Source organism: Opisthocomus hoazin, chromosome 7, assembly GCF_030867145.1.
Source record: "Opisthocomus hoazin isolate bOpiHoa1 chromosome 7, bOpiHoa1.hap1, whole genome shotgun sequence".
Classification (NCBI taxonomy): Eukaryota; Metazoa; Chordata; class Aves; order Opisthocomiformes; family Opisthocomidae; genus Opisthocomus; species Opisthocomus hoazin.
The window spans coordinates 1,539,362-1,558,757 of NC_134420.1; the positions used below are offsets into that span (position 1 = coordinate 1,539,362).

General features: G+C 65.5%; 2 protein-coding genes across 3 annotated transcripts in view; one reads left to right on the forward strand and one right to left on the reverse strand.

Moving 5' to 3' along the window:
* The window catches only part of NUP160 (nucleoporin 160), a 31,398-nt gene extending 23,583 nt beyond the window's left edge, over nucleotides 1-7,815 (reverse strand). For both annotated transcript variants that reach the window (XM_075426280.1, XM_075426279.1), the window contains exons 1-7: nucleotides 7,594-7,815; nucleotides 7,171-7,381; nucleotides 3,170-3,392; nucleotides 2,883-2,961; nucleotides 1,977-2,091; nucleotides 1,100-1,258; nucleotides 64-141 (exon numbers count right to left, since the gene is read on the reverse strand). In XM_075426280.1, the coding sequence (XP_075282395.1) occupies nucleotides 64-141; nucleotides 1,100-1,258; nucleotides 1,977-2,091; nucleotides 2,883-2,961; nucleotides 3,170-3,392; nucleotides 7,171-7,381; nucleotides 7,594-7,796 (1,068 nt within the window). In that variant the 5' untranslated portion in view covers nucleotides 7,797-7,815. The remainder of the gene's footprint in view (nucleotides 1-63; nucleotides 142-1,099; nucleotides 1,259-1,976; nucleotides 2,092-2,882; nucleotides 2,962-3,169; nucleotides 3,393-7,170; nucleotides 7,382-7,593) is intronic.
* Nucleotides 7,816-11,773: 3,958 nt separating this feature from the next.
* Nucleotides 11,774-18,389, forward strand: PLEKHG3 (pleckstrin homology and RhoGEF domain containing G3). Its single transcript, XM_075425053.1, has 16 exons — nucleotides 11,774-12,078; nucleotides 12,177-12,277; nucleotides 12,353-12,422; nucleotides 12,546-12,592; nucleotides 12,661-12,811; nucleotides 14,051-14,185; nucleotides 14,273-14,455; nucleotides 14,543-14,635; nucleotides 14,721-14,807; nucleotides 14,921-14,954; nucleotides 15,029-15,139; nucleotides 15,228-15,302; nucleotides 15,440-15,478; nucleotides 15,595-15,602; nucleotides 15,711-15,896; nucleotides 16,699-18,389. The coding sequence occupies exons 1-16, from the start codon at nucleotides 11,797-11,799 to the stop codon at nucleotides 18,286-18,288; spliced, it is 3,192 nt and encodes a 1,063-aa protein (XP_075281168.1). The 5' UTR covers nucleotides 11,774-11,796; the 3' UTR covers nucleotides 18,289-18,389.
* The last annotated feature ends 1,007 nt before the right edge of the window (nucleotides 18,390-19,396 follow it).

Here is a 19,396-nt window from a genome sequence, read left to right on the forward strand (position 1 = left end):
CTCGCTAAGCAACCCTCCCTCTCACCCCGGTGCCTCCTGGGGGAGCCGGGCCCCAGCGCTCACCTGCGAGGAGAACAGGGAGGAGATGTGGTCAAGGCTGTAGCGGTTGCTCTCGGTGCTCACCAGCTGGAAGACACAGAACTACAAACACATCTCGTAAGTCGTTCGCCGCAGGACGGCTAAGCCACTAACCAGCACGTCGCGGGGACGCTCGCCTCTCCGGTCCCTCTCCCTGCCTCGCTACAGTCACCAGGCCCTAAGGGCTGAGGGTAGGAGGACGAGCTGACCCTCTGCGCCCCGCTGACGGCGCTGACTTCAGCCTTCCCAGCAAGGACACTCGTCTCCACCTAAACCTGAGGGATTTCTGCTTGCCTTTTGAAAGGCTAAACCAGAAAAATGGCAAAATCTACACTGCTGGGCACTGGTAGTGACAACACGATGCGGGCAGGTAAGGAGACCAAGGTGGAAAAGCCCCGAATCCTCAGGCCACTTGCTGCAAACCAAGCTCCGTGTGCTCCTACCAGAGCAAGCAGAGTGCTAGAGGGACAGCAGAAGTCACGATACGCGCTTCCACTCCATCTGTGAATTCCCTGGAGAACGGAAAGGGTAAGCTGTCCGACAGATGAGACTACTCTGTGCCGTCACCCCTGTCCTGCTAAATTTATTATTCACCACAAGAAGCACAAGTTCTACAGAAGTCCACGTCTGGCAACGCAGCGATGAGTACGCATGCTCCCAGGAGTCTGACATAAATATACTACCAGTATTTCCATGCTTTTATCTCCTTTTGGACCTTTCCTTTTCCCACGACACACATGTGCTTTCGGGATCCTACCGGAACAGGAGGTGAACAAGCACTCATAGCTCAGCTTAGTCACACAGGGAGTTCCACTCCCAAGCCAAGAGCACATGTATCTTGCAGTGCTCCGAGAATAAAAATGTTTGTTTATTCAGAAAGTATTGCTCTCTCCAGAGGGCCAGACATCAAACTTTTCCCTACTTCTTGCCTTACAGACCAAAAGCCAAGGAGGAATGACGTTATTTTCCGTGCAGCCCGAGAGAGATGCGTTAACAGCGAGGAAGCCCCATCGCTCCGTACCTGCCCTCGCTTGGGTGCATGCATGTACACGCCGAGGTAAAGCCCCAGGGACTGGGAGAAGGCCAGTCGCAGCCGGTGCCCAGTCCCGGCTGCCAGCCGCAGGTCCCTGCTGACCGGCATGAACTCCAGCAGATCTGCAACCATCAGGCACATTTGATCCTACAGAAAATAAAGAGATTGGGAAAGTAGCGTAGGAAAGACTTGGGACTGAGAAACCGCCCTCCTCCTTCCCCTTCTGGCCAGTCTGCCTGGATCTTCCCCTAAGGATGCAAGCAAAGCACCCCTGTGCGTACCCAAACCACTGCTCAGCTTTCCCCGTCTCTCTTGTGCCCTCTCCCACCGAGCAGACGGGTTTTTGGAGCCCGGGCACGTAAAGCAAACCTTCCCCTCCCTCCCGCATGAATTCCAGGGCAGATGAGGCGTGAAAGCAGTTGTGCTGGTCGATTAGCTTTGGCACTGATATTTGGAGCAAGTGGCGTGCGGCGAGGAGAGGCTTTTATTAACTTCTTGTTGACAAGGAGCATGTGACAAAGATGCTTTTATTACTGCTAAAACAGTGCAAAATCCATTTGGTGTGCCCCCTCGGCCCTGCAGTGCTCCTGTCCCCCTTCCTGAATGCTCCAGTACGTTGGCAAATAACCTAATACTGCCTCGCACCCTACGCACAAGGCTTTGCCGGAGAGAAAACCCACGCAGCCACAAACACGCCACGACAGTTCTCACAAACTGCCCTGAGTCCCAGCACGCAGAAGTCGCAGCGACAATCTAAGGGCAGATCAAATCTCCACCAACCACCCAGCCTTCGCTCCTTACGCCTCGGACTGTCGCCCGAGCCGCGACGGAAGATGCTGCTCCCCTGAATCCAGGCCTTACTCACCTTATAGGACCACATCCGAAGTTTATGGTCCTGGCAGAGAGCGAAGAGAAAGGCATCGTGATCTAGGCAGTGAACAGAGAGGCTGACAGGCAGGTCCGACGGGCCACAGTCACCTCTGAAAATACAGAGTTTATTTCCACAGCTTAAGAGAAAATCAAGGCGAGCACAAAGATCCAAGGCACAGGGTCTCTACCACACCGTGTTTAAACACAAATAAATCAGTGGTGTGAGACCAGGAGGAGAGCGCAGCCTTCCAGGACCGTGCGGGTCAGCGTCCAAGGCGAGCCCACCACACCGGTAACGCCCAGCTCTTCACCCGCTCCCCCGGCTTCCCCAGCCCAGCGCTTGCGAAGGATCCAGAGGGAAGCAAGGATCCAGCCAGCCCCAAGCAATGCACTGCTGATGGCCAAAGGCACTCAGGGCGTTGGGGGACCCGCTCCCATTTCCAAGCAACAGGACCTAGAATTTGGTTGTGCTCTCTAAGCTACCGTAACGATCACAACCCAACACCGAGCCCAGGCTGCGCACAGAGCGTCCCTGTCATCCACACGTAACCTCTGCCGGTCAGGAACAAGCCTGACAGTTCAGAACAAGGGCAAGAACACACAACTGCTGTAATCCTTAATCTGCGCTGGCTGCGAGCCACATCCTGGGCAAATCCTCGGAGGCCAGTCACTGGATATAACATATTTGTAGACACAGACACACAGAATCAGCAGGACCCCATTAAGAGGAACTAATCCAGCGCTCAGGTCCCAACTTCCGTTAGGCCAGAGGTCCTGTGACCCAGTTAACTTTTTCAGCAGAGTATTTACAGATGCTGACTTGCCTGTCTGGCTTCAGCTAGCCAGCTGAAGGAATCAAAACGGCAAAATTAGTTCCAATTCCTCGTCACCAGACACTAACCTGATGGCAGTTGGCATCCAACCGGTAAGGAAACGCTGCACCACCGAGCTCTGTTTCAATTCCACAACCGAAACCATTCCTTTCAAAATAAAAGCGATATTAAGAAATAGATTGTTAACAAAATATTTGCTGCCACCAGCAAAGGGGCTTCTCAGGCACGATGTGAAAGAGCTTCTGCGCTCGTGGAGTGAATTTGTACAACACACCAACACTCAAAGCAGGAGAGGGGACGCTGCACTGAGCGGTGTTTGGCAGAGGAGAGCAGGCAGCCTGTTCCCATTCCTTACCGGGCACATCGTGAGGAGGCAGCTTTAGGACGAAGATCCCTCCCGAGGCGGAGGGCAGAGCGAAGAGAGCCTCCCCCTCGCTGCTGAGCCACGCCGCTGAGGCGACAGAGTTGGACGCCAGGCCCGGCACGCTGGGAATCACGTAGTAATTCGAAGGGTCTCTGAAGTTGCTTTTGCTGATATCTGTAAACACGGACTGCATCTGGCTCTCCGTTATCAGCTCCTGGAGGAGGGAAGCAGCAGAGAGTGCAGATCCTGAGCACACGTACACAAGGCACAGAAAAAACCAACCAGACACCTGTGGAATGGCAACTGCGACGCTGCTACTTGGATGGGTAGCAGTGATCCATCTTTGCTTGTTGCTGTGTGATAGTTTGGGGATATCTTTTAATTTGTTTTTATTTAGAATAAACCTCTAAATGTTTGCTTGTTTTTTGTTTTCCTCCCTTTTCCTTACACTCATTATGGGGACAATCTTTTTAGTAGAGACAACAGTGACAGGACGAGGGGTAATGGTTTTAAACTAAAACAGGGTAGGTTTAGGCTGGAAATAAGGAAGAAATTCTTTACAATGAGGGTGGTGAAACACTGGAACGGGTTGCCCAGAGAGGTAGTGGAGGCCCCATCCCTGGAAACATTCCAGACCAGGTTGGACAGGGCTCTGAGCAACCTGATCTTGTTAGTGGTGTCCCTGCTCGCCGCGGGGGGGTTGGACTAGATGACCTCTAGGGGTCCCTTCCGACACAAAACTTTCTATGATTCTAAAAATTTAGGAAGATAAGAGTGAAGAAGAACCTAAGCTGAAGTATGAACGACTTTCTAATGGAGTGACTGAAATTCTCCAGAAGCATGTGGCCAGCTGCGTGACAGTGCATGGAAAGGTATTATGTGACTTTGTGGCAGAGATGGAACTTCTGCTTGGTTTTGTATATTTAACTGTGCTTATAATGCATCAGTATATCGGGGTATAGAAGTGCTTCCAAATCAAGTGCAGTGCAAGCCAACACAATTCACAGTAAACCTGTGCTGAACAGTCCACACACTCTCAGTGAGAAAATGAGGTGAGAATTCAAGGTGCTGTGATTTGTTAGATGGGATGTTCGCGTAAGCTACTTGGAAAATGCTCGCTGGATTTCAGTTATGAACAGTGTGATGAACTAGAATTGGGATACAGTCCCAATTTTCTTTTATTCAGAAGGGAAATTGGCATATACCATGCTTATTTGAACAGCCTGAATCACTGAAGACAAACCTGATCACGGGGGTAGCAAGGGGTTTTTTTCCAGTAAGAACTCTCATCACTGCCGCTCCCGTTTCCCTTGCTGTTGGCCCACAAGCACTGCTCTTTACGAGCAGATATGAAAGGGATTTCAAAACCTGCAATTTTCTAGCAGAACGCTCGCTTTCTCCCCCCCCCAGATACTGTAGCACCCCCAAAGGAGTCCCGCAGTCCACAGCTCACACAAAAATGCTGGTAGCGAGCCCCATGGAGAGCAGCTCTGCAATAGCACAGCATCATCCCTTGGGAAAGCGGTCCGGAACTCCAAAAGCAAGAGGTAATCTCTCCGAGAGAGGACAGGGAGCTGACGACACACCAGAAGCAGACACGAGAGATGTCACAGCAAATGGGTAACGCAGAGTAAATTTTGCACAAGATCCATTTGCCACGTGAAACACAAAGATTCTGTACCTCGCTGCGTACAGAAGGCAAGCTGCAAACACAGCCAGGCCCTGCGAAGCACTCAGTCCCCACCTCCGCAGGGCGCTTTGTCCCCTCTGTCACACGGCCGGGCCCCAGGACCGCCGGCACAGCCACCTCCAACCCCCGAGCCTCACTCCACGTTATGTCACCGACCTCCATCGAAACCGGAGCCCGAGACACCCTCAGCTTTGGGGCAAACGCCACAAGTCGGATGCCTACGGCCTCTGCCTCCCCTGCACGCGGTCTGAGAACGTGCAGCTCCAGACAGAGCGAGAGATTTCCAGCTTGCTGCTCCCATCTGACCCTTCTTCTCCAGCAGTTTTCACTAGTGCACAGAGAGCTTCCCTGCACCGATGAACACACCTGCTCAACCTGGCCAAGGACCTGAGGACTGGGAACTTAGCAGTTTATAACATCTATAAAGAAATATAACTAGAAAACTTTGGAGAGTAAGTGACTAAAGCGCAGAGTTTCCCACAAAACTCAAGAGAGCCTGACAGGCCCCAGCTCTGCGCCTCTGAGAACAGCGGGGGGTTCCAGCCCGGGGTACAAATCCCCAGCACAGAGCTATGAAAGGACCGGTTGCGGTGGACCGACCCAGCCGGCAGGTAACTGTCACCAGCTGCGGGCCCCGGCAGGGCACGGGTGAATAAGAGCAGCAAAAACTTGTGGGTCAAGATAAAGACGGTTTAATAAGTGAGAGGAAGAAGAATAAAACCAAACCAAGCAACAAGGCAATCCCTCACCACCTCCCCCAAGCAGCCTGATGCCCAGGCAGGTGCTGAGCAATGGTCACTGCCCCAATTCCCTGCCTTCTGTGTCGCTGGACACGGTGTCACAGCACAGAGGCTGTCCCCTCCCTGTCCCAGCTGCGTCCCCTCCCGGCCTCCTGCCCACCGCAGCCAGCTCGTTTGGGGAGCAGAGTGAGAAACAGAGAGGGCCCCACACTGTGCATGCACTGCTCAGCGACAGCTCAAGCGCTGGCGTGTCCCCAGCTCTGCTTTGGTCACAAACCCACCACATGGCACCATGCGAGCTGCTGTAAAGAAAACCAACTCCATCCTGCTAAAACCAGTACACAGACTGCTCGCCAGGGAAAATAAAAATCCAGCCCAACTGGAAAGGGCTCAGGAAAAGCTGAGCTTCGTACCCCTCAGCAGCTCACCTCCAGTGCTTCTACCACCAGCCCACACGACTGGGGCACGATGGTGGTGACAGGGTCTGCGTGCAGCCCTGCGACGGGGCGGTGTTGGGGGTTAATCCCGGTGGGCAGCGAAGCAGCACACGGCTGCTCGACCACTCCCTCTCCCACAGTTGGATGGGGAAAGAGGAAAGGAAGAATAAAAGCGAGAGAACTTGGGGGTTAAGATAACAAAAATCATTGCTTAATAAGCGAAGGACAAGCAGGAGAAGAGAGAAGAAAACAAAACAAGGGACACAACGGCTGGATAGACCGACGCCCAGCCAGTTCCCCAGCAAAAGACAGCTAACTGCCCCCCTCAGAAATCTTCTTTTCCCTCTTGTTGTCGAGCATGGTGTTACACAGCAAAGAACATCCCTTTGATTTGTTTGGGTCATCTGCCCGGTTGTGCCCCCTCCCAAACCATCACGCACCCCCAGATCTATTCACAAGGAAGGGCCAGGTGAGAAACAGAGGCAGCCTCAAGGCTGCACAAACGCTGCTCCAGCAAAAGCGAAATTATTGGCGTGTTATCAACACTGTTTCGGTCACAAATCCAAAACATGGCACCAAACAAGCTACTATGATGAAAATTAACGGTGTCTTGGCCAAAATTATAGAATCATAGAATGGTAAGGGTTGGAAGGGACCTTAAAGATCATCTGGTTCCAAGCCCCCTGCCATGAGCAGGGACATCTTCCACCAGCCCAAGTTGCTCAGAGCTCCATCCAGCCTGGCCTTGAGCACTGCCAGGGAGGGTGCAGCCACAGCTTCTCTGGGCAACCTGGGCCAGGGCCTCACCACCCTCACAGTAAAGAATTTCTTCCTAATATCTAATTTAAATCTGCCCTCTTTTAGTCTAGACCTGTTCTCCCTTGTCCTATCACTACACACCCTTGTGAAAAGTCCCTCTCCATCCTTCTTGTCGGCCCCTTCGATTAGCCCTGCCCCAGCCAAAAGCAGCACAGGTGGGAAGCAGCACTTTGTGCCCATGCTGAGGAGCACGCCAAGGCCTTTGCTGTTCTGCAACGGACCCAGCGGCTTCGCTGAGGGCGCCTGATGGGCAGGACCGAGGCGGGTGGCTGACACAGGCAAGGAGCGGGTCACGCCGATACTCACGCTGCGGTACATGCGGGCGGGATGCGGCAGGAGCAGGCGATGCACCGTCTGCGCGGTGATCAGCAGGACGACCAAGTGGCTCTGCACTTCGCAGAGGTGCACGCCGCCCGGCAGAAACGGGCAGCCCTGGACGCGGAGACGTACGGCGTTGTTGAGTAAATTGACGTCCAGAGATTCCTCCACCAGCTCCACCGCGTCTCCTGATGTGGTCCTGACGGAAGAGGTCGGGGAAGGTGTGAGGATGGCGGGCACTGGCAGAGGGGGGATCAAACAGGCCCGGGGGCAGGCCCAGCCGCGGAGGGGAGGACGGGGGCAGGCCTAGGGCCTGTGGGACGGGGAGCCGGGGGTCTCGGTGGGACAGGGAGCCGGGGGCCCCAGCCTAGGCCTGCCCGCGGCTGGGCCTGCCCCGGGGCCCTCACTCACCACCTCACGAAGCGGTTCCTGGTGACGGCGGCGAGCTGCGCGCTCTCCTGGTAACAGAAACCACCGGCGCTGTCCCCGTAACGACCGGCGGGGAGCGGAGCCGTTCCCGGCGGGCTAAAAACCACCTCCCGAGGCCTCCGGGGCGGCCCCCGAGCCGCCGCGCTCAGCTCCAGGCAGCTCCGCTCCGCCAAGCCCGCCGCCATCTTGCCGCCCGCCTTCCCGCCTCGGCCGCGCGGGGCATCACGGGAAGGGAGGTGCGGGGGGCAACGGCGAGGGGCGGGGCCAGGGGCGGGGCCAGGGGCGGGGAGTGTTGCGGCGCCCCCTGGTGGGCGGGCGGGGGGTGGGGCAAGACGGGGATTCGGGGAGGGGGGTTTGGGGACGGGGGGATTTGGGGGGGGGGTCCGGGGACAGGGGGTCTGGGGAGGGGGATTTGGGGGGGGGGGGTCCGGGGACAGGGGGTCTGGGGAGGGGTGTTTGGGGGGGTCTCCGGGGACAAGGGGTCTGGGGAGGGGGGTTTGGGGGATTTGGGGGGGGGGTCCGGGGACAGGGGGTCTGGGGAGGGGGGGTTTGGGGACAGGGGGGATTTAGGGAGGGGGGTCTGGGATCAGGGGATCTGGGGAGGGGGGTCTGGGGGGAGGGATTTGGGGACAGGGGGTCTGGGGAGGGGAATTTGAGGACAGGGTCTGGAAAAAAGGTTCTGGAGAGGGGGGGTTTGGGGACAGGGGATCTGGGGAGAGGAATTTGGGGAGGGGGTTTGGGGGGAGGGATTTGGGGACAGGGGGTCTGGGGAGAGGGTCTGGGGTTGGGGGTCTGGAGAGGGGGATTTGGGGACGGGGGTTTGAGAAGAGGGGAAGGGGGGGGGTCTGGGGACAGGGATCAGGAGAGGGGGATTCCAGGAGAGAGTTTGGGGAGAGGGTCCAGGGACGGGGGGTCTGGGGAGGGGGGTCTGGGGACAGGAGGATTTGGGGAGAGGGGTCTTGGGGGAGGGTGTTGGAAGAGGCGCCTGGGGAGGGGGTCTGGGAGGGGGGATTTGGGGAGGGGGATTTGGGGAGAGGCGTTTGGGGACAGGGGGGCTGGCAGGAGGGGTCTGGGAACAAGGATTTGGGGGGAGGTTCTGGGGACAAGGGGGTCTGGGAGGGGAGTCTGGGGAGGGGGTTCTGGGGACGGGGGGTCTGGGAGGGGGATTTGGGGAGAGGGGTTTGGGGAGGGGGTTCTGGGGAAGGGGGGCTGGGGGGGGGGTGTGGGGAGCAGGGCACGGCCGGGTGGGCGTCGAGGGGACCGGAGCCTCCCCGCGTCCCCCGCCCTGGGCAGCACCCACCGCGCCTCGGGGCACCCCCGGCACCGCACCGGGCCCGCACCGGGAGGCTCCGGGACCGCACCGGGGGCGGGCGGGGGCCGGGGCGATGCCGGAGAAGCCCGGCGGGCCCGGGCGGGGCGGCCGCTGTCCCCGCCCCCGGGGCTCTCCCGCCGCTTCCTGCGGGCACGGCCGGGCCGGGGCGGCGGCGGCGGCGGCGCGCGGTGAGCCCGGTGCGGGGCGCGCGGGCGGCGGGAACGGGGGCGCGCGGGAACCGGGCGCGCCGGCGGGAAACGGGACACGGCGTTCCCCTCGGGGGGGGGGGAACCGGGGGTCCCGGTGGGGCGGGAGATGGGGATCCCGACGGAGCGGGAGGCGGGGGTCCCGGTGCGGCGGGAGATGTCGGTCCCGGCGGAGCGGGAGGCGGGGGTCCCCGGGGGTCCCTGGCAGCGTGGGTGCTGCTGGCGTGGGAGCCGGGGGTCCCGGCGGAGCAGGCGCCGGGGGTCGTGGGGGTGCCCAGCGCCGTGGATGCCAGCGGGGTGGGAGCCGTTGCGTCCCAGTGGAGCAGGATCCGGGGGGTCCCGGTGGGACAGGGAGCCGGGGGTCTCGGTGGGACAGGGGTCCCAGGCTGCCCGGTGCTGTGGGTGCTGGTGGGACAGGAGCTGGGGGTCTCGGTGGGACGGGGAGCCGGGGGTTTCGGTGGGACGGGGAGCTGGGGGTCCTGGGCTGCCCGGTGCTGTGGGTGCTGGTGGGACAGGAGCCAGGGGTCTCGGTGAGACGGGGAGGGGTGGGTCCTGGGGTGCCCAGGGCCGTGGAGGGTCCCGATGAGCCGTGGGCTCCAAGAGAGGGCAGGGGTCCCCAGGCCCAGCCAGGGGTGCTGGACAGAGGCCACGGCCCATGGGGTGACCCCCGGGTGCGTGTCGGGGGGGTGGGACACCCACCCGCGTGTGGGGTGTGGGTGCCCTGCGCCCCGCCGTCGGGATTACGTGGCTGCCGGCCACGCGGGACGCCGCGGGTGCTGGGCTCTAAGAGGCTTTGGCAGCCCCGTGGGGTCGATGCCGGTGGGACACGGCGTCGTGGGTGCCGTGGTGCGGGGTTACCCCCCTCCCGCGTCGTGCCGGACCACCTGCGGCACCACGACGCTGCGGGCGGCAGTGCCAGCACCCAGCCCGTGCCCGCCGGGCACCAGCGGTGCCAGCCGGGGCCGGGAGCGGCGGCCGCAGCCGCGCCGAGCCGTGGCAGCTGGGCTGGAGCCGGCAGCGACCTTCCCCTGCTCCCAGGGCCGCTGGGATCCTGGAAAATGTCTGGAAATGGGGAACCGCCTTCCCTTATATGGCTCTGCCGAGGCTGGCCCTCCTCCGGCCCCGCACCCGGCACCCCAGCCTGCCCACCCGCTCGTCTCCCGCCATGCCGTGGCCCTGGGAACGCGCCGTGGCCCACGCCAGGGACACGCAACGGGGCCGGCCATCCCGTGGCGGGGAGAAAAATCCCAAACCGGGGTGGTTTTTGGGGAGCCACCGCGCCCGAGCCAGCCGGCAGCCCCCCATCCAGCTCAGCACCCCGGGCTGGGGGTGCGGGGGGCCTCTGGCAGCCCCCAGCATGGGGGTCGGGGGGTGCATCCCGTCCCGCCGGCGGTGAAGGTCGGGGCTAATCCCCACCCGGAGGAGCCGGTGGTGGCCGGGGGGGCCGAGGCGAGTGCCCGCGGTCCCCGTGACGTGGGGCCGGGGCCGTAATCCCGGCGTGCTGAGCGGATTAGGGCGGCCGGGGGCGGCCGAGCCGCGGTGGCTGCAAATCCTCGGCCGGGCGTCACGTGGGGGACCCCCCCATGGGGACCCCGGCACCGTCCCCCCGCGGCGCTGGGTGCCCCCCAGGTGCCGGGGTGCCCGTGGGGCTGTGGCAAGGCTGAAGGGTTTGGAGTTTGGGGGGGCTGCTCCCCAAATCGCCCATAGCCGGGCTGCCGGGGGGCTGCCCCACGGCGAAGCCAGCCGTGCCGGTACCCGGAGACCCCGTCTGCGGCACAGCCTGGGGATGTGGGGCTGAGCCCCACTTGGGGAGGGGGCTCCGTGATGGGTTTTTGGGGGGCTCCTGGCTCGCGTGGGGAAAGCCACGGGGAGGGCGGCGGCGGGAGCGCGGCCATGCGGCACGGCGGGCGCGGGGAGGAGCTGGCGGGAACCGGCCTGACCGGTTGGGTGCCGGCACCCCCAGCGCCGGGGGGCTCGGGTGGCCCCACCGCCAGCACGTGGTGGCCCGGCTGAAGGTCACTGTCCCCAGGGCCACCCGGGCGGGCTCGGTGCCCTTCCGCAAACCCTCGCCGCTCCGGCACGCTTTGCCGCCGGCGGCCGGTTTTTGGGTGCCCCAACCGGCTCGGTGGCACCGAGCGGTTTCGGTGGCACAGGAGGATCCCGGTGCCGCAGGGGGGGAGCGGCCGGCGGTACTGGCGGTCCGGAAGGGTGAGCCGGCGCTGAGCTCACCGGGAAGGTGTCCCGTGGGCGCGGTGGTGACGCACGGCCCCGGCGCGGGGTGCCGGCGGGTGGGGACGCGGCGATGGCGCGGGTCCCACCGGGGTACCTCTTCCTCCGGGAGCATGGGCCCCGGCTCCTGGGGCGCATCGTCCGGCTCTGGGGTAAGGGGTGGGGGGCAAACCCCCAAAATCTGAGGACCTCCATGGGTGGGAGCGCTCGGGGGGCTGCGCTGGGACCCAGACGGGCCGTATCCTGCCTCGGCCGATCCGTAGCTGGGGATTTTTGGGTCTGGGGGATGCTGGCACCATCAGGTCATCACCGTGGGGTGATGAGCCCCCCCTTGGCCACAAACGCTGCCTGGACCTTGGGGGGTGTCCGCACCCCCTAACCACACCGCTCCCCCCCCCAGACCCGCCCTGTGCCCCGCCGGTACCGGGGGATGCCGGCATGCCGGTGCCCGCCTGCCCGCAGCGCCCTGCCCTGAGCCCGGTGCCGGAGCCCAGCCGCGCCATGGAGGAACCGGCCGGCGGCGGGGCCGAGCCGTGGGCCGAGGGGCTGCACAACAGCAACAACAACGCTTCCCCGGGGGGGTGGCCGGCCCCCCGCGGCGGGCACCCCCTGGCATCTTTCGGCGGCCCCGGGACCGAGCCCAGTTACCTGGGGCGGGTGGTGCTGGAGATCGTGGAGTCGGAGCGCACCTACGCCCGGGACCTGCGCAGCATCGTGGAGGTGAGCGCCGGGGCGGGGGGCACCCGCCCCTCGGATGGGGTCTCGGGGAGGGGGGGGGGTCCCGGTTGGTTGTGCCACCGCCCGCGGGTGCCTGGCAGGGTTACCTGGGCAAGATCATCGACGCGGAGGAGCCGGTGCTGCGGCCGGAGCAGGTCAGCGCGCTCTTCGGCAACGTCGAGGACATCTACGAGCTGAGCAGGTGGGTGCTGCCGGGGGGGGCACAGCCCCCGTCCCGTGGGCTGCCGTCACCCTGTCCCCCTCTGTGTCCCCCCAGCACCCTGCTGCAGAACCTGGAGAGCTGCGCCAGCGACCCGGTGGCCGTGGCCATGTGCTTCGTCACCCGGGTAAGGGCGGGCGGCGGCGGGGGGCACCGGGCGGGCGGGGGTCACCGGGTGGGCAGTGGCGGGGGGCACCAGGCGGGCGGCGTGGCCATGCCGGGCTCTGACCGCGCTCCCCGCTCCCCGCAGAGCCAGGAGTTCGCCATCTACACCCAGTACTGCAACAACTACCCCAGGTGAGTGGGGGGCTCGGCGGGCGGGCGGCGGGGCGGGCAGGGGTCTGAGCCCACGTCGCTGCCCGCAGCTCGGTGGCGGCACTGGCCGAGTGCATGAGGAGCAAGCCCCAGGCTCGGTTCCTGCGCGAGTGCCAGGAGCGGCTGCGGCACGCGCTGCCGCTCGGTGCCTACCTGCTGAAGCCCGTCCAGAGGATCCTCAAGTACCACCTGCTGCTCCAGGTGAGCCCGGCGCGGTGCCGGCGTGCGGCGTGGGCACCCGGCACCGTGCTGGCACCCGGCGGGGTCTGGGCGGCTGGCGCGGTACGGGGATGTGGCAGAGCAGGAGTTCCCGGCACAGCTTCGGCAGCTGGCACGGCACGGGCGCCTGGCACAGCTTGGGCACCTGGCATGGCACCTTTCCCGGTGTGGTTGAGATACCCAGCACAGTGTGGGTACCCGGCGTGGCACATTTCCCCGGCACAGCCCGTGGTGTGAGCTCGTGGCACGGCACAGGCGCCTGGCACAGCTTGGGCACCCGGCATGGCACCTTTCCCGGTGTGGTTGAGGTACCCAGCACAGCTTGGGCACCCGGCATGGCACCTTTCCCGGTGTGGTTGAGATACCCAGCGCAGTGTGGGTACCCAGCGTGGCACATTTCCCCGGCACAGCCCATGGTGTGAGCTCGTGGCACGGCACAGGCGCCTGGCACAGCTTGGGCACCCAGCATGGCACCTTTCCCCGTGTGGCTGAGCTACCTGGCGCAGCGTGGGTACCCGGCATGGCACAGCTTGGGTGCCCAGCATGGCACCTTTCCCGGTGTGGTTGAGGTACCCAGCGCAGTGTGGGTACCCAGCGTGGCACATTTCCCCGGCACAGCCCATGGTGTGAGCTCGTGGCACGGCACAGGCACCTGGCACAGCTTGGGCACCCAGCATGGCACCTTTCCCCGTGTGGCTGAGCTACCTGGCGCAGCGTGGGTACCCGGCATGGCACAGCTTGGGTGCCCGGCACGGCACGTTTCCCGGTGCGGTCAAGGTACCCGGCACAGCGTGGGTACCCGGCGTGGCACATTTCCCCAGCACAGCCCGTGGTGTGAGCTCGTGGCACGGCACGGGCGCTTGGCACAGTCTGGGGGGTGGCACGGCACGGGCACCCAGCCCGGCACGTCCTGGCGCAGCCGGGTCCCCTGGCATGGCGCGGGGATGTAGTCCAGGCACCCGGCGCGGTGTGAACCCGCGTTGCAGGCGCTTGGCACAGCCTGGCACGGCACAGCCTGGCATGGCACAGCCTGGCACGGCACAGCCCGGCACGGCACGGCCACGGCCCAGCCCCGGCGCGCTGGCACGGCACATCCGGTCCCGTGGCGCGGCATGGGCACCCTTCCCTGGCACAGCCCGGTCCCCCGGCGTGGCACAGCCCCAGCACCGGGCACCACAGCCCCGGTGGGCACCGCCGCGACGCCGCGCCCTTTGCCGGCAGGAGATCGCCAAGCACTTCGAGCGCAAGTCAGGGGACGACTACGAGGTGGTGCTGGAGGCCATCGACACCATGACCTGCGTCGCCTGGTACATCAACGACATGAAGCGCAAGCACGAGCACGCCATCCGGCAGCAGGTGGGCGCCGGCGGCGCGGCGGGTGGCATCGCCGCGGCGGTTGGGTGCCCTGACGCGCCCGTGTCCCCCGGGGTGGGTCCCACGCAGGAGATCCAGTCACTGCTGCTGGGCTGGAAGGGGCCGGACCTGACCAGTTACGGGGAGCTGGTGCTGGAGGGCACCTTCCGGGTGCAGCGGGTGCGCCACGAGCGCGCCGTCTTCCTCTTCGACAAGACCCTCCTCATCACCAAGCGCCGCGGCGACCACTACGTCTACAAGAGCCACATCCCGGTGGGTGGCGGGGATAGGGGGGCTGGGAGGGGGGTGGGATTGGGGGGTCCAGGGGGTGCCTGGGGGCTGATGGTCTCTGCCCCCCAGTGCTCCTCGCTGATGCTGATCGAGAGCACGCGGGACTCGCTCTGCTTCAGCCTGGCGCACTACAAGCATGGCAAGCAGCAGCACAGCCTGCAGGTAGGGGGGCTCGGGGTGGGGGGCACCCCAGGGACCCCCCCTGCCCGACCCCACTGCCCTCCCTGTCCCCCGTCCCCCCCCCCAGGCCAAGAGCGTGGAGGAGAAGCGCCTGTGGACCCACCACATCAAGCGGCTGATCCTGGAGAACCACCACGCCATCGTCCCGCAGAAGGTGAGGGCGGAGGGGGACGGGGCACCGCGCTGGCACCGGGGTCCCCCGGCGTGGCAAGGCGGGGGCCGCTGCACCCCAGCTTCACCCCTGTCTCCATCCTCCCTCCCTCCCAGGCTAAGGAAGCCATCCTGGAGATGGACCTGTTCTGTGAGTGCCACCACACTGCGGTCCCCTCCCTTGTCCCCTTCCCGGTACCCCAGCGTCACCCGCTGTGCCCGCAGGCCCCCCGCGCCTGCCCCGCTGCAGCCCCGAGCGCCTGAAGAAGAGCTGGTCCTGCCAACCCCTGGGCGATGACGCTGCCACCGAGCCACGCCAGGGCCGCCGGCAATCCGGTGAGAGCCACGCGTCCCCGCCGTCCCCGCCGCTGTCCCCTCGCCGGGGCGAAGCCGTTGGCACTCACGGGTGTCCCTGTCCCCGCAGAGCCCTTCCAGTGCCGGGACCGCGCGGAGACGCTGCCGGACCGGCTGCCCGGGCACACGGGGCGCAGGCAGTCGGGTGCGGGTGCCAGCGGGGACGGGGGACCCCGGCTGGGGCGGGGGGGGTTGGGGATGCTGGCGGTGCTGGGGGCGTGCCGGGGGACGCGGGGACGGTGCCGCCGTCACCCGATTTGGACGCCCGGCTTCTCCCCGCAGAGCCCGCCAAGCAGATCCTGCGGCACCTGGGCGAGCAAGGTGAGCTGGCACCGCTGGCACCGGCGGGGTGGGCAGACAGGGCTGGGGGCTGCAGGGGTGCGTTTCGGGGTGCTGGCCCCCCCCTAACCTCCGCTTTTCTCTTTCCCGGCTGGCAGGGCTCAAGGTAAGGCCGGGGCGCTGGGTGGGCTGGGGTGCCCGGTGACCCCAGCCCTGGCACGGTGCTTACTGGGGGGGCACCGGGTGCTGAGCCCGGTGCTGGCCCCCCGAGCAGCACGCCGGCAGCGACGGGGCTCTCCTGGAGGCGGGGGAGCTCCCCCAGCACCCCAGAGCCTGGGCAGCGGCTGGGGACGTGGTGGAGGAGGAAGAGGAGGAGGAGGAAGAGGAGGAGGCGGCTTTGGGCAAGGACTGCCAGGAGGAGCTGCCCAGGGACCTGCTGGTGGAGCCCCAGGAGGAGCAGGTACCTGCCCCGGCCCCCCAAACCCCAAGGCACCCTGTATCGCTCCTGGGGCACCCCATTTTGTTCCCAGGGCACCCCACATCGCTCCTGGGGTACCGAGCGTCGCTCCCGGGGTACCCAGCATCACTCCTGGGGCACCCCATGTTGTTCCCAGGGCACCCCACATCACTCCCGGGGTACCCAGCTTCACTCCTGGGGCACCCCATATTGTTCCCAGGGCACCCCACATGGCTCCCAGGGTACCCAGCATCACTCCTGGGGCACCCCGTGTTGTTCCTAGGGCACCCCACTTCACTCCTGGGGTACCCAGCTTCACTCCTGGGGTACCCCATGTTCCCAGGGCACCCCACATCGCTCCCGGGGTACCCAGCTTCACTCCTGGGGCACCCCATGTTGTTCCCAGGACACCCCACATCGCTCCTGGGGTACCCAGCGTCGCTCCCGGGGTACCCAGCATCACTCCTGGGGCACCCCATGTTCCCAGGGCACCCCACTTCACTCCCAGGGTACCCAGCATCACTCCTAGAGCACCCCATGTTGTTCCTAGGGCACCCCACATCACTCCCGGGGTACCCAGCATCACTCCTGGGGCACCCCACATTGTTCCCAGGGCACCCCACATCGCTTCCAGAGCACCCCCCATCCCTGTTGGGGTACCCTGTCTCACTCCTGTGTCACCTTGCATCTCTCACAGGGCACCCCGCATCGCTCCCAGGGCACCCCACGTCACTTTTGGGGTACCCCGTGTTGCTCCCGGGGGTCCTCCCGCAGCCCCTGACACCCCACGTTTGCTCTTTCCCAGGCTGGGGGGCACCCACCGACGCCGGAGGGACCCAAGCGGCCGAGCAGCTGGGGGCCGGGGAGCTGCGAGAAGGTCAGTGCGGCCCCACAGCCCCTGCCGGGGGGTCCCGAGGGACCCAGCACCCACCTGCCCACCCCTCCGCAGGCCGGCAGCACCGGGGAGCACCCCGAGGAGCCGGGGGCACCCGAAACCCCGTCCTCAGCGGGGACCCCAGCACCGGTGCTGCTTGGCGGGGAGGGGGAAAGCAGCGAGGAGGAGGAGGAGGAGGAAGAAGAAGGAGCCGGCGGCAGCATCCTGCCGCCCTCGGTGCTGGACCAGGCCAGCGTCATCGCCGAGCGCTTCGGTGGCGGCGGTGGCTTCTCCCGCCGCGGCAGCTTGGCACTGGAGGGGCCGGTGGGACGGCTGGGCAGCCGCAGCGGCAGTGCCCTCAGCCTGGATGGCGGCCCCCCGCTCGAAGCCGGCGAGCTCGGGGGGTCCCACAGCACCGTCCCCTCGCCCGAACCCCTCGCCGGAGCCCGCCGGGAGTCCCTGCTCTCCAACCGCGACCGCCTGCTCCTGGAGAAGATCAAGAGCTACTACGGCCACGCCGAGAACCGCGACGCCGGCTTCAGCGTCCGCCGCCGCGAAAGCCTCTCCTTCATCCCCAAGGGGCTGGTGCGAAGCTCCGTCTCCCGCCTCAACGGCCTCCCCCGGCCCCCCGCCAGCCCCGAGCCCCCCACCCAGCCGGCACCGGCGGGGTCCGAAGCGTCGCCGGACGAGCCGTGCCGGGAGAACGGGCTGCAGCCCGCCGAGCCGCTGCTCATCTTGGAAGATGGCGACCTGGGGGGCGAGGGGCCGCGGGCCGGACCACCGCCGCGGCTGCTGCTGAGCCCCCCGCACCCCGGCACCAAGGTGTACCAGCTGGCACGGCAGTACAGCCTCCGCATCAAGAGCCGCCGCGCCGGTGCCCGCCGCGCCCTGCCGCAGCCGGAGGAGCGGGACCCGCGTGCCGTCACCCCCTCGACGCCCGCGCCGCCGGACGGGGGGCTGGCGGTGTCCCCCTTCCCGCCTGCCCCTCGCAGCCCCCCAAGCCCCGGCGCTGCCGAGCCCTTCGCCTGGCCCGACGTGCGGGAGCTTCGCGCCCGTTTCGGTGCCCCGCGGCCCCCGCCCGTGAGCCGCAGCCGCTCGGCACCCGAAGGACCCGGCCGCGGCGGCCGGCCGGCCGAGAAGGAGCGCGGCAGCGGCCGGAGCCGGAGCGCCGAGGCGGGTGGGGGGCCAGGGACCCCGGCACCGGCACGGCACAGCAGCGATGGGGCTCTGTGGGTGGCGGCGGAAGCCCCCCTTGGGCCCGGGCAGCGGGTGCTGGTGCTGGAGCGGCTGCCGGCCCCCGCCGAGCCCCCCGCCTACGTGCAGATCCGTTCGCCCACCACCCGGGAGAAGATCTGCTTGAAGGCGGTGGTGGAGCGCTGCAAAGCCTACCAGGCTTCCGAGGAGTACCGGCGGCGCTGCCCCGAGCCCCCCGACTCCCCCGAGCCCCCCGCCGAGCCCCCCCGCCACGGCCTCGTCAGGGACCTGCGGCAGAAATTTCAGACCCTCGACGCTGCCAGCTAGGTGGGCGGTGGGGAGAAGGGGCACCCCGCGGACCCCCAACCTGCCCAGGAGAAGGGGCACCCCATGGACCTTCAACCTGCCCAGGAGAAGGGGCACCCCACGGACCCCCAACCTGCCCAGGAGAGGAGGCACCACATGGACCTTCAACCTGCCCAGGAGAAGGGGCACCCCAACCTGCCCAGGAGAAGGGGCACCCCATGGACCCCCAGCTCACCCAGGAGAAGGGGCACCCCACAGACCCCCAACCTGCCCAGGAGAAGGGGCACCCCACGGACCCCCAGCTCACCCAGGAGAAGGGGCACCCCACAGACCCCCAACCTGCCCAGGAGAGGGGGCACCCCACAGACCCCCAACCTGCCCAGGAGAGGAGGCACCACATGGACCTTCAACCTGCCCAGGAGAGGGGGCACCCCACGGATCCCCAACCTGCCCAAGAGAAGGGGCACCCCATGGACCTCCGACCTGCCCAAGAGAAGGGGCACCACATGGACCCCCAACCTGCCCAAAAGAAGGGGCACCCTGCGGACTCTCGACCTACCCAGGAGAAGGGGCACCCCATGGACCCCGAGCTCACCCAGGAGAAGGGGCACCCCATGGACCCCCAGCTTGCCCAGGAGAGGAGGTACCCCATGGATCCCCAGCTCACGCAGGAGAAGGGGCACCCCATGGACCTCCAGCTCACCTGGGAGAACGGGCACCCTGCGGACCCCCAACCTGCCCAGGAGAGGGGGCACCCCATGGACCTCCAGCTCACCCAGGAGAAGGGGCACCCCGTGGATCCCCAACCTGCCCAGGAGAAGGGGCACCGTGTGGACTCTTAACCTGCCCAGGAGAGGGGGCCACCCCATAGACCCCCAGCTTACCCAGGAGAAGGGGCACCCCATGGATCCCCAATCTGCCCAGGAGAAGGGGCACCCCATGGACCCCCCAGCTCACCTGGGAGTAGGGGCACCCCAACCTGCCCAGGAGCAGGGGCACCCCCTGGACCCCCAGCCCACCTAGGCGAAGGAACACCCTGCGGACCTCCAAATTACCTGGAAAAAGGGGCACCCCATGGCCCCCAGCCCGCAGGAGCAGGGGCACCCCACGAACCTCCAACCAGCCCAGG

What these genes read in the sequence shown, in the direction of transcription:
- PLEKHG3 (XM_075425053.1), top strand. Translation starts at nt 11,797, where the DNA reads ATGCCGGTGCCCGCCTGCCCGCAGCGCCCTGCCCTGAGCCCGGTGCCG. An exon ending in AGTACCACCTGCTGCTCCAG is followed by an intron (nt 12,812 to 14,050) that starts GTGAGCCCGGCG and finishes CTTTGCCGGCAG; the next exon opens with GAGATCGCCAAGCACTTCGA. An exon ending in AGCACGCCATCCGGCAGCAG is followed by an intron (nt 14,186 to 14,272) that starts GTGGGCGCCGGC and finishes GGTCCCACGCAG; the next exon opens with GAGATCCAGTCACTGCTGCT.